Source organism: Lemur catta, chromosome 7 (assembly GCF_020740605.2).
Source record: "Lemur catta isolate mLemCat1 chromosome 7, mLemCat1.pri, whole genome shotgun sequence".
In the NCBI taxonomy this organism is placed as follows: Eukaryota; Metazoa; Chordata; class Mammalia; order Primates; family Lemuridae; genus Lemur; species Lemur catta.
Genome location: NC_059134.1, coordinates 56,368,124 through 56,380,863, shown reverse-complemented (window position 1 = coordinate 56,380,863; position 12,740 = coordinate 56,368,124). Strand labels below are relative to the sequence as shown.

Sequence of the window (12,740 nt, the reverse complement as noted above, 5' to 3'; positions counted from 1 at the left end):
AACATTTTGAAAGAGGATGTATGTTGGTGACAAATTGAGTTCATTCATATATCCATTGAAAAACTTGAACAACTGTTATTGAGTAATTACCATCCACTGAGCTAAGCACCGAAGAATCATTGACATGACAAAGACACAGTGTGGAGCTTAAGGGGCTTTCATTTTGTTGGGGAGCACAGGGAGTTAAGACAGGAATGAATTAAAGATTTGCACCAGGATTTCCGACCTGGACAATTAGGAGAATATGGAGCATAAATCTGATAGGTGGTAGATTTGATAGGTAGAGGAGAAGCAGATTATGACAGGATGTAGGGGAGAAAACAAGGTAATGTTATGTCTGAATCAGTAGATACAGATCTAAGGATGCCTCATGAGGTAGATCTTAATGATTGAAAATATAAATGAGTTTTACCCCTATACTCTCCAGAGTGCTGCAGATTACAGAAGCACACAGTGAATCTGTGACTTGGTCTGTGTATCAGTGTTTACTTTGTCTTTTTTATTCACACAAAAATACATGGCTTATTTCTTTTCATCAGTTTTCTCTAGAGTCTAGTGTGGTGTGAATTTTGATAAATATTTACCTCTTATGTTCTTTTTTGGAGAATTTTCTTACCACACTAGTCATACAGATATAATACTGAGTTTGGGGCAAATACATATCAAATAGAGATTTGATTTTTTTAATTTAACTAGTTAGAAAAGGAATATTGATGTGGACACTGATAGCAATGTTTTTAGATTCTGAGTTTGGTATGTAGCTCCTCAGATTCTAAAAAGATGACTACTTTAAGAGTCAATTCTTAATATTCTCTCATGCTGGGATGACTTATAACTTACTATTTCAAGCCTTCATTTTCTTCCTCATGACAGCTTTCACGTCATCTAGGGATGACATTAACTACATGTATTAATTGTGTACAACCTAAATAGAAATAACCAAATATCACTAGTCCTTTAACTCAGGCCTCCTTTTCTTCCCCCTTCTCTAAGGAACGACTACCAAAATTACTACAATCCCAATGACTTCCAAGCCCAATGTGATTGTTGTGCAAAAGACTACAGGAAAAGGAACGACCATTCAAGGCCTCCCGGGCAAAAACGTTGTCACAACATTGCTAAATGCTGGAGTAAGTAAGAGCTTGAACTGCAGACTCAGCAATCCACTGAGGATTTTTAAAGACCAGCTATACAAATATTTGCATAAGGACTTCAAAACCCCACAATGGCCTGAATGGCTTGATTTACCACTACTGTGATATAATAACTGTCAAAGCACCACCAACTGATTCCATTTTTCACAGTAATTTCTAAAATATGATGCTCATACTTGCTCATAGCTTAGGTTGCTTATGACCACGATTTAGATGCTTAGCTTGGTCCAGATAGAGAATTCTACTTGTTAAACTTGCAGGAGGACTTCTGTTGAAGCAGAGTTTTATTCATTCTTATGGTAAATAGATATTGGCCTAGTGTTTGGCCTAAGCTGGGCAAAGGGAAATATTTGGGATTAAGACTACATAATTGATAGAGATTTGTTACTTTTATATTTTTTTCCTTTTTACCTCTTTGAGCTAGTAAAAAAAAAACAATCAAATAAATAATGGATTCATCTATACTTTCAAAGGCAGGTAGTTGTTAAGAGCTTAAGAGGTTTGTAGTTACAAACCTGGGCTTCTTCTTTCAGTATTATAGTTGTTTGACCTTGAATGACTTACTCAACTTCTCTCATTCTTAATTTTCTCGTTGTGCATTGGGGATGATGATCTTTATTAGTGAGGTTGTTCAGTAACTGGTGGCTGTTTTGAAAGTGCTTAGAACAATACCTGGTACGTAGGAAGTCCTCAACCATTGATTTTCTTCTTCTTGTTATTATTCTTGGTACTTAACTATTTAGGCTTGCCTGACACCACTTGAAAATGGAATGCTATATTTCATTTAAGTAGATCACAGGCTGGGCACATGTAATCCTACCACTTTGGGAGGCCAAGGTGGGAGGATTGCTTGAGGCTAGGAGTTCAAGACCAGCCTGGGCAGCATAGCAAGACCCCATCTCTACAAAAAATAGAAAAATTAACCAGGCATGGTGGTGCGTGTCTGTAGTCCCAGCTACTCAGATGGCTGAGGCAGAAGGATTGCTTGAGCCCAGGAGTTTGAGGTTACAGTGAGCTATGATTAGGCCACTGTACTTTAGCCCAGCAACAGAGTGAGACCTTGTCTCAAAAAAAAAGAAAAAGAAAAGAAAACAGAATGCTATACTTCATTGAAGTAGATCTCATAAAAGCTTCTTATGCATCACAGTCTTTATAATGTTGGTAGGAATCCAGCATTAGATTTTTTCAACATCTGGGAAAAATAGATTATTCCTAGCCTGAATTTACATAGTAAGCCAACAGAAAAGCAAAGATTAGAATTAAAATTTTTAGAACTCTTTATAATGTGATTTAAAATTTCATATAACATGTTATATAAGAGGGGATGCCCTGTACTCTAGACCCTTATGGTCAGAAAGATCTAAGAGTCACATGTGAATCATAGCTGCTAGGTATATCTGATAGCAACACTTTGATGGGCAATACTAGTAAAACAAGCAGATCAGCATGTAAGACCATCTTCTTCACCACACAGGCATGTGTGGTGCACATGCTTACCACTTGCTCACCCGTGCATGCCCACAACACACATCAGAAGAGCTTTTTTAAAAAACAGCCTGCTAGTGGTTTTGTTTGGCTCCTTTGAATGGGTCATCATACTTGGGCAGGACCCACTGAGCTATTTAATAAATAGGCATGCTTACTTGCAAACTAGTGGCTCTTAGCAAATGAACTAGAGCTCTTTCCAGAGATGCTGCTGTAAACAGTATGTGTGTGTCAAAGTAAGTAATACTACAATTGGCAGACACCTCAAGTTTCCCTAGATAATTATAGCAGATAGTTAAACTTATGATTTTTATAATCATGTTTAGCTCTAAATTCACAGTGATTACTTTTTAGCCAGCTCACCTGGGTGCTTTGTTTTTACTGGCTGCTAAGTTTAGATGGCCACACCTTTAGATGATGATAGCTAAAAATTAAGAAAAACTGATGAGGTAAAAATTCTCAGATCCTTTCGTTTCCATTTTAATTTTGAAAATTTTCATAATTTAGTAAAATCCCTATATTTGAATTTAATTTTGTTAAGTTCAAGTGAAAAAATGTCGAGTCCGTGAATGACCAGAAAATGGTACTGATGAATAAAGCAGGTGAAAGTGCAGAAAATGGTGAAAAGTTAATGGGCTTAAGCTATCTAGTTGATAGACTAAAGTGATATTAGTAATATACTAATAGTAAAACATGAGAAGCACTCCGAGTTTTTCCTTCCTTTTTTTTTTCCATGTAACCTTAGAAAGGATGTTAAAATCTGTGCTGATTTTTATCTCTTGCCCATACTTTTTCACATAGACATTCTGCTATATATCCTTATAGTATGTGGGACTAAGGGAGTTTGTATGTGTACATTTAGCTACTGGTATATTGCATAGTAATATTTTATTACACAAATATTCATTTAAGATAAATTAGAAAATAAAGATAAATGTGGAAGATGAGACCTATAATCCCAACTCTTAGAGATAAACATTTTTAACAGATTACTGTATATTCTTCTGGAGTTTTCTGACTCTATTTTCATATATGTATTCTATGAATGTGACAGTATAATAAATATTGTTACATGAGGTAATTTTTAAAAATTCACTGATCAAGAAATAATTCCTTCTTTAGATAAAACGTGGGTCAGATGACTTTTATTAAGATAATTTCAACTAAGTGTACGATTTTTGATCACCAAGAAACATCGTACTCTGTTATATAATCTCTAGTTCTTTTCCTATCATCCTGGTAAAACCTTTCTCTGATTTTTCAGTAAGGACAATTTTTATCATTTAAATGCATACAAATCTCTTATATAATCATTGACTTCAATTTAGGGAGAAAAGACTATTCAGACGGTGCCAACAGGAGCAAAGCCAGCTATCATCACTGCTACAAGACCCATCACCAAAATGATTGTAACTCAACCAAAAGCAATAGGTTCCACAGTTCAACCAGCAGCTAAAATCATCCCAACAAAAATTGTTTATGGGCAGCAAGGTAAAACACAGGTATGCTGTAAGATATGGTGATTTTTCTGGGCTCTTATATATTTTAAATTCCTAAAATTTCCAGGTAGAAATTTGAAGGGAAAGATGAACATTCCTTTAAAATATCAGATTACTAAAAGTTATGACTGAATTTATATAATTACTCTTCTATTGTCAAAACTTGTGTTTTGACAGTACTTTTTAAAAATGTTTAAATATTTGTGTCATTCTATGAGCAAAGATTGTGGGAAAGAATCCCTTTGGAATAAAATTTTTTGAAGATGTATATTGTTATTTGAGGAGTGGTTGGTTGAGCGAGGATGTTAGTTATTCATAATCTCTCAAAAAATATTTACTTTTCATAAGCTAACATAGCCTTCAAAAGCTTTTATTTACTTATAAAATTTACTTTACTTGAACCCTACATAATGGAGAAGCTAGAGATGTGTTCATTTTTTCAACCAATAGAAGACAAGGGAACTTTTCTGAATATTTGCCTAGGAATATGAGGCTTGGGATTTAATCATATATTGCTAGGCTACTAATTATTTTGTACGTACTTTAACTGTTTTCCTGAGAATGTCAAAGAAAGCAGTATCAGCTTTAGTTGACAAATACTATCCTAGAAGTTTTATAAAAGGTGTTAATTTACCTATAAACTAATAATTTGCCTTCAGAATCTGTTCCCTCAGAATTGTAGCCAAATAGTTTACATGTCTAAAACATAAGCTTTGTGACAAGTTCAAATTGCCTATTGAGTTCAACTGTAACAAATTCATTTGCTCCATCATCTAAGCTGGTGTAATCATTTCTTCATTCTTGAACTCTTGGAAATGGGGGATTTAATAGAGTCCAGAAAAGTTTAGAATCTTATGTATATATAGAAATAAAAATAATTGTGGTGAGTTAACATTTTTATTCAGTTGAAGTTAACTCAATTGAAGTTAACTCCTAGAGTTTAGATTTTGAAATGGAAAGGTCCAGTTTGAAAATTTTCTCCCATTTCACTTGTTTCAGTGTCTGTGATTTTGACTTTCGCAAAAGTAGTTGATCTACCACATAGTCCATGTTGCTTCTGATAGTTGTGTAAATCAATGGTCCCCAACCTTTTTGGCACCAGGGACTGGTTTCATGGAAGACAGTTTTTCCATAGATCAGGGGTGGGGGTGAGGGATGATTTGGGGATGATTCAAGTGCATTACATTTATTGTGCACTTTATTTCTATTATTATTACATTATAATATATAATGAAATAATTATACAACTCACCATAATGCAGAATCAGTGGGAGCCCTGAGCTTATTTTCCTGCAACTAGATGGTCCCATCTAGGGGTGATGGGAGACAGTGAATGATCTGACAGGAGGTGGAGCTAAGGTGGTGATGTGAGCGATGGGGAGCAGCTGTAAATACGATGAAGCTTCACTTGCCCACTGCTTACCTCCTGCTTTGTGGCCTGGGTTCCTAACAGGCAGATCAGTACTGGTCCATGGCCCTGGGGACTGGGGACCACAGGTCTAAATCAGTGTTCCTCTGGGGGTTTCTTCAAAGATTACTTAGGTTCTAAGCAAGTTTACTTTATGCAGGTGTGTCAGTTAAGAATTTCATTTGGTTCCTAATTAAAAGGAACTTGAAGAACACTGGCTTAAACAGATTAGGGTTTTATTTTTATTATATTAATAAGAGTTCAGAGGAAAGAAGTTCTGGACTGATATTTCAGCTCAGAAATTCCATTGGGAATCTAGGCTCTTGTGTCTTTTTGTTGTCATCCTCAGCTTTTGGCTATCATTCTACTATAAAGTTAACAGGTTGTAAAATGACTTCTGAAGTCATTATAGGCCAGCAAAAATAGGCACTAAGGCTATTATCAAAATCATGGCTGTTGCAGTCTGGCATGTACCACTTAAAATTTTGTCTGTGGCTTAACTGTAATTTGTCTCTAGATTGAATTAGTCTTTGATGAATAATACTGTGCCCAAAGCATAATAAATATACAGAATACTGTTTTCCGTCCCAGAAAAATATTTTGTGACATAGAAGTTTAGCATTTTAAAAAGTGCTGTAAAATTTCACCTGGATATATTTTTGCTTTTCTTCTAGGTTCTTATTAAACCCAAACCAGTGACATTTCAAGCCACAGTTGTTAGTGAACAAACAAGACAGCTAGTAACAGAAACATTACAGCAAGCATCCAGGGTAGCAGAGGCTGGTAATTCATCTATTCAGGAAGGAAAAGAAGAACCACAAAGTTATACGGATAGTAGTTCCTCTTCTACGGAGTCCTCCCAGAGTTCCCAAGGTAAGATCTATTTTACTTCTGATTTATGTAAGTACTGCTGACATAGTGCCCTAGTTCTAAAATGGAAGTTGCTTCTAGGGATTTCACGACAAACTTGTATGTTTTGATTTGTCAGTTCTTTTAGTTTTATTTTGTTTTGTGTAATGTTTAATCAGTGAGCTGAAGTTTTATTTTTGGTAAAGCTTACTATTCTTTCCTGCATGATATATGTTCATCAAATAATTGGTAAACTTTAGATGATGATTTTGTTAGGTAGGTAATGTTAAACTGGATGGAGCTATGATTCCCAGAGGGTAATTTTCATGTTCTTCCTATTTGCTTTGGGTAAGTAGGGAAAGAAGTATTGCAAGAAAGTGAATATACCTTTTGAAATGGTTGTTGATGAATCTTGAGAAAGAATCAACGTGGCCAGAGGTAGACTATTAAGTGAGTTGTAAGTAGGATGACTGTACATTCCAGTTTGCGTGGGACAAGTCTTAGTTTATATCTGTTGTTCTGGCATAATTAGTAATAGTGTTCCCTTTCACTGTCAGAAGTATTACAGATGATAATTGTATGGTTGTCCTAATTATAAGGAAGGAACTATGAAACTAGATTCTGTAGCAGGGAAGTTCTTTGTCTCAGTGCCATTTTAATTTTATTATTTTTCTTCTAGGGAGTCTCTTGAAATAAACTCATGATCATTAGCTTTGAGATGTACAAATCTAGTACTCCTGTCTCTCAGTTATCTTAACTGCCCATATTGTCAGGTTGTATGTTTATATCTATGCTGCACTCTGATGCATTACGCAAAGCTGTTTATCTTCCCTTGTTCTTTCCTCACTGTCTCCATTCCCCCTCCCTGCCTTCCTGTTCTTGCTGGAGTGCACTCTTAACACCTTCACTTTTCTAATACACAGTCTTCATTTTGTGCAAACACTTTATTATTTTAACTCCTTGGTGGAGTCTTTCCAGATTATTTTTTCTTGGTTCATATTGCTGATTAGTCCATTAATTCAATTTGACAATGATTTATCAGTTTATACTACCTACTGAGCATTGTGCTAGACCCTATAGAATTAGAGTAAAATATAGTTCTTACCCTCCAGGAGCTTAAAATCTAGACTAGGAGATTAAAAAAAAATACATATACACTCCAGTATAATAATTTTATTAGAAGCAAACAAAACAATGCCAAAGGCTGAAAGTTCACACTCTAGTGAGCAGAAGATGAGAAAGCTTCATGAATGGGAGGTAGCATTTGAAATGTTCTTTGAAAACTTATCAGTTAAAAATAAATGGAAATATTGATTTTTAACAAAAATGTGGCACTCATTTTAGAAAATGGATGGTTTCCTTCAGCATATTATCCATGATAGTAATATTTTCTGAATTCATTTGCTAAGATTCACTTTATTATTCTATATTGATTATGAATCAGTTGTGGTAGTTACATTTGAGTGATGCTTATTCTCTAATTATTTCTTTTGGACTTACTGATTAGGTATTTACAGATTCCATTCATAGGTCAACTGATTAGCTGCTTTTCCTTCTTTTATTAAGCCTACAGTTCCCTTAAGTAATATTGGCTTTTTTTTTACCCTCAAGAAATATTTTCATGGAGGACAGGTAAAATGTTTAGCTTATGAGTTGTTACTGGAAACGGGACATGAACAGTAGAAGTCTATGTGCATAATCTCAGGTTGTCCTTTGAAATTGGTAGTTTTTTCCTAAGGGGGCTATAAGCCAATCAGTACTTCTCAAACATGGCCTTTCATTAGTTGAATCTTCAATTTTCATTCTAAGAATGAGACAAAAGTTTGTTTCATCAATTTTTTTATTGTATATCTTTCATTGTGTATTACTTCTTTTTAAATATTCTGTAACACAGAAAATTTCACAATTCAGAGTAGACATAGTTGACTGTAAAGCCAGTTTTTATAATCTGTTTGCCCTCCCCCCATTTCCTTGTGTAGTTATTCCACTGTGGTTTCTAAACTTCTCAAGGAGGAAAAGTTTAGGCCCCATGTTTCATTCCTCATCTGTCTTCTCATAGGCTAGAATAGAGGCCTTCATCATCACCCTATTCTGAGACTTTCCTTGATCACCCTTGGAGGATTCATCACTCCTTTTACATTATACTTCCAATATTGCTTTGTACTATCAGCTATTTTAACATCAACCATTTTATTTTATACTTTTTTTTGCTTATTATAATTATTTTCATTTCCACTAGGCTACTAGTTCTCAAGGGCAGAGATCATATTCATCTTTATATATCCAGTATTTAGCAAAGAGGTTCATTAGCAATGAGAGTAGGTACTCAGTAAAAGTTTCACTGAGTGAATAAACAGCCGAGCAGCAACCATAATAACTGTGGCATAGGGTTAAGCTCTAGCCTTATAGACTGATTTTTGTTGCCTGAGTCCAAAATGTTGTTTCCTTTCTGGGGTTCCCCACAGCCTTGTAGGTGGGCCTTTCAAGTGGTATATCTAGACTATTGCTTAGATATTGATAGGTAGCTAGGTGACCAAGCCTGATGGATCAAGTTCATACTTACCTAGGTCACTTACTGATGATTGGGCCCTATGTCTTCGATTGCTCCTGTGCTTTCCTTCCTAAACGGGTCTTCCTTTTTTCCATTTCTCACTTGGGAATGGGCTAGCCTTATTGGGTTCCTGATTTTTTAAAAATAAACATTAAAGATCTCTTTATTTATATTCTGCTTTGTTTCTGCAAGATTTTAAGGTGGATTAAATTAATATTATATATATTAAGTAAAGTGGAAGAGAACAAGGAGACAACACCAAGAGTAGGTATTTAAAAATGTAGTAAGGCATGAGGCAAATGCAAAGATGTATCTTATAAAGACATTGCTTTGCAAAGGTCACAACTCAGTTTCTAGGATGATTTTTCCTGAAGCTTCACCATCTCAGTAGTTCAGGTGAGGGTGGGTAATAAATTCAAGTTTAGCAAAACACTTATTGCAGAACTATCAGAGTCATTAGGTGCTAATCTGTATTGTGAAAGATGAAGAGTGGAATATAAAATGTAACTGTTGCCCAACATTTTTGACCATGAAACCCTTCTTTTTTTTAAGAACATCCTGAGGAACTAATTTTTTCTAGAACATGTTGGAATATGCTGTCTAGGTAATTAAATACTGTAAAGGCCTTGAGCTTTATGACTATGCTTCAGAGGAAAGGTACATATTACATCATAGAAGGGATCTAGATGTCTTAAGTTACTTTAGAAGAGATGGTGTAGGTGGGTAGGGTATCTGGGAATCGTTTTGTATGAGGAGTGGTTGGTGAAGGCAGGATATTTATCATGGAGAAGAGAAGATGGGGGTGATTTGGGTTGGGGGAACATGGGAGCTGCGGTTGTCAGTATATCGAGGACTATGTTGTGGAAGAGGGAAAAGAATTGGTCTTTGTGGATACATGGACAGACACTAGAACCATTGGGTAGAAGTCACAGCAAGATCTGTTTCTGCTCAATGTAAGAAAACTTCCTAATTGTCATAATTGTGCAGAGGTATAAGGGAACTGCCTTAGAAACTAGTGAGTTCTCTGGTGCTGGAGTTCCCAGACTGGTAGAGATGTTGTTGTAAAGACTTTAGTATAGGACTGATGATAGCATTAAATAAACCTTAAGCTTCCTTCTAACTGAGAAGTCTTAAGAATCTATGGAAGTATAATATAGGCCATTTATAATAAAGACATAGGAGATGCCTGAGTCTGCCTTTGAATATAATACGAAAGTATGTGTCTCTAGTATCTCACATGTAGTAGATATCCAATAAATATTTGTTAAATGACCGGTGGGGAAAGACAGCAGGCTGCCATCCTCAAAAGAGGTAGGGAAGTCTAGATGGATACACTCTGCATAAGCAGATGGTACTGGTGAGATCAGGTTCCTGGTGGTCTCAGTCATTGGACTCTCTGACCCCACCATCAAACTTGATAGACAGTAGATTTATCAAAGCATAGCTAGAAGTAGAGAGGAGAATCATTCAAGGAATGGTTTTTACCTAGGTTCACACCCTCATCTTATGTCACAGCTTGTTGGGGTTACTGCATTGATAATTTATGATGGTCAGTTGTTCTTTCTGAGTATAAACAGACAGAGACAGAGCAATTTCCCTAGTCCCCATGGGCGGGTATTTGGGATGATGGTCTCAGATAGGTGAAATTTATTTCCCTTCTCCTACTTCTTTCTACCTTATCTGTGCAAACACAATCCCTGCCTTCTGGATTTTCAGTGTGTTTCACAGAGTTGGGTTGCAAAGTCATTCTTTGCCTATATCATCATGAGAATTTAAATTTGAGAGCTTAAGTTATATAAAAGAAATGATTTCCTAATATCAGTTCTCTTAAGTTTAAAGTCTACATATCTACTTACAATGAGTAAGGAAAGGCTGTTACATGCTTCATGTGACATTTGGTATCAAAGGATAGTGTCTTTCAGTCTTCTGTATTTTTTTTGAAGCTTAATGGAAATTATACAACCCAGGTGTGGTGTATATTCTACCCAGTGTTTTGGGGCAGGGGTGGGGAATACAGTTAATAGTACTTAAAAATTTTAGATCTATTGTATATTGATTTTGTTTTTTTCAGGAAGGCTGTTTTGTTTGAAGAGTTGTTTCCCTTGCCCTAACGTTTTTGGACAGCTTTGTGGCTTTCAAAAAGATAAGGTTCATAAAGGGTTGAAATTTTGTTATAATTATTCTTGTTTTAGGAGCTACTTGAATTTTTTTCATTCTTCTGTGATGCTTTCACTGACCGTCCAATTCAAAGCAGTCTCTTACTTTCTATAGATTGGTCTGGTTTGCCCTAATCATTTGATATTTATCCCAAGATACAAAGCCATATATCTTTATTTTATGTTTCACCCATTATAATCTAAATTTGGGAGTAAGAATCATGCCTTTATATTCTCCACAAGTTGTTCTGCAGTGTCTTGGACAAAGGAGTTTAGGAAGTTAGTGATAGTTTAGCCCAAGCTGCTTATTTTATAGGTGGAAAACTCAATAAATAATTTGTTGCTTGATTTGATGCATATTTAGTATTTATATATATACCTGTATAACATGAATATAATAAGCCTTCATTTAATTTATTTTGAAACTAACAAAGAGTCTTAGAATTGAGAACTTCCAGGCCACAATAATGATAATAATAGCATTTCTATTGTCCTTCATAGTTTATAAAGCCTCATTAACATATATCATTTCATTGTATCCTCAGAAATCCTATGAGATAGAGTGGTAATTTTATTATTCCCATTTTAGAAATAATGAAACTAAGACCCAAAGAATCAACTTACTAATAATTGATAGTGGGGCTATAACCTAAGACTTTGAACTCCAAAAGTTATACTTGTCCTATTATATCACGTTGCTTCTAGGTTATCTGTCTTGCTGGCAGTGGACAGGATTTCTTTTCAGTAATTCAGTCATCTAATACATGTTGACTGAATGCTCAGGCTGTAATACAGAACACATTTCAGGTGCATTGGGGAAGATAAGACTCCTAGAGCATTTTGTTCTTACTATACACAAACATGCATGTGCCTACACAAATGCACATCTATTTATATAGCAGTTATCACATTGAATGGTAATTTGTCTTTTTACATGTCCGTCTCCCCAACCAGACTTTATGCTTCTTGAGCATCCTCTGATTATTCTATGAGTTCCTTTATATTTTCAATACCAAATATAGATTCTGACACAAAGGTATTCAGTTTGTGGAATTTATGAATGAATGAATGAATAAGTGAATTCTGAAGTGAATGACATGCCCTCTGGGGGGTTACAGTCTTCTTGGGGAGATGAAGCATGAAGTTTACAATAAATACAAAGATAAAACAAAAAAAAAAACAAGTTGTTTTTTTTTTTAAAAAGAAACTTTGTTTATAGGGTTTGTTTTTTTTTTAACTAATATAAAACAGATTCCCAGCCTGTAGTTCATGTAATTGCTTCCCGGCGTCAGGATTGGTCAGAACATGAGATTGCAATGGAAACTAGCCCCACCATAATTTATCAGGATGTATCCAGTGAATCACAATCAGCTACTTCAACAATCAAAGCTCTGTTAGAACTCCAACAGACAACAGGTATGAATTCACATGCTCAATTGAATGAAGCATGTTTTCTCTAGAGATGGGTTGTGCTAAAAGACTACCACTGTTATATTTTTTTTACTATTATTTGAGCACATTTCCCCCTCTGGACTTGTCTATAATCATTGGTACAGTCTGTTTACTTGTTAGTTCATTAAGATGTGTACAGGAGTGCTGAAGCACAGATGGACTATCTGTAGAAAGGAGAAAAAATAT

The 12,740-nt window shown here is 35.3% G+C and overlaps 1 protein-coding gene across 8 annotated transcripts in view; it reads left to right on the top strand.

Moving 5' to 3' along the window:
* The window catches only part of EMSY (EMSY transcriptional repressor, BRCA2 interacting), a 91,206-nt gene that overhangs the window by 62,073 nt on the left and 16,393 nt on the right, over window positions 1–12,740 (top strand). For 7 of the 8 annotated variants that reach the window (XM_045557313.1, XM_045557317.1, XM_045557315.1 and 4 more), the window contains 4 exons: window positions 994–1,130; window positions 3,968–4,141; window positions 6,221–6,419; window positions 12,354–12,518. In XM_045557313.1, coding sequence (XP_045413269.1) covers window positions 994–1,130; window positions 3,968–4,141; window positions 6,221–6,419; window positions 12,354–12,518 — 675 coding nt within the window. The remainder of the gene's footprint in view (window positions 1–993; window positions 1,131–3,967; window positions 4,142–6,220; window positions 6,420–12,353; window positions 12,519–12,740) is intronic. The other variant, XM_045557316.1, reaches the window with a different exon arrangement.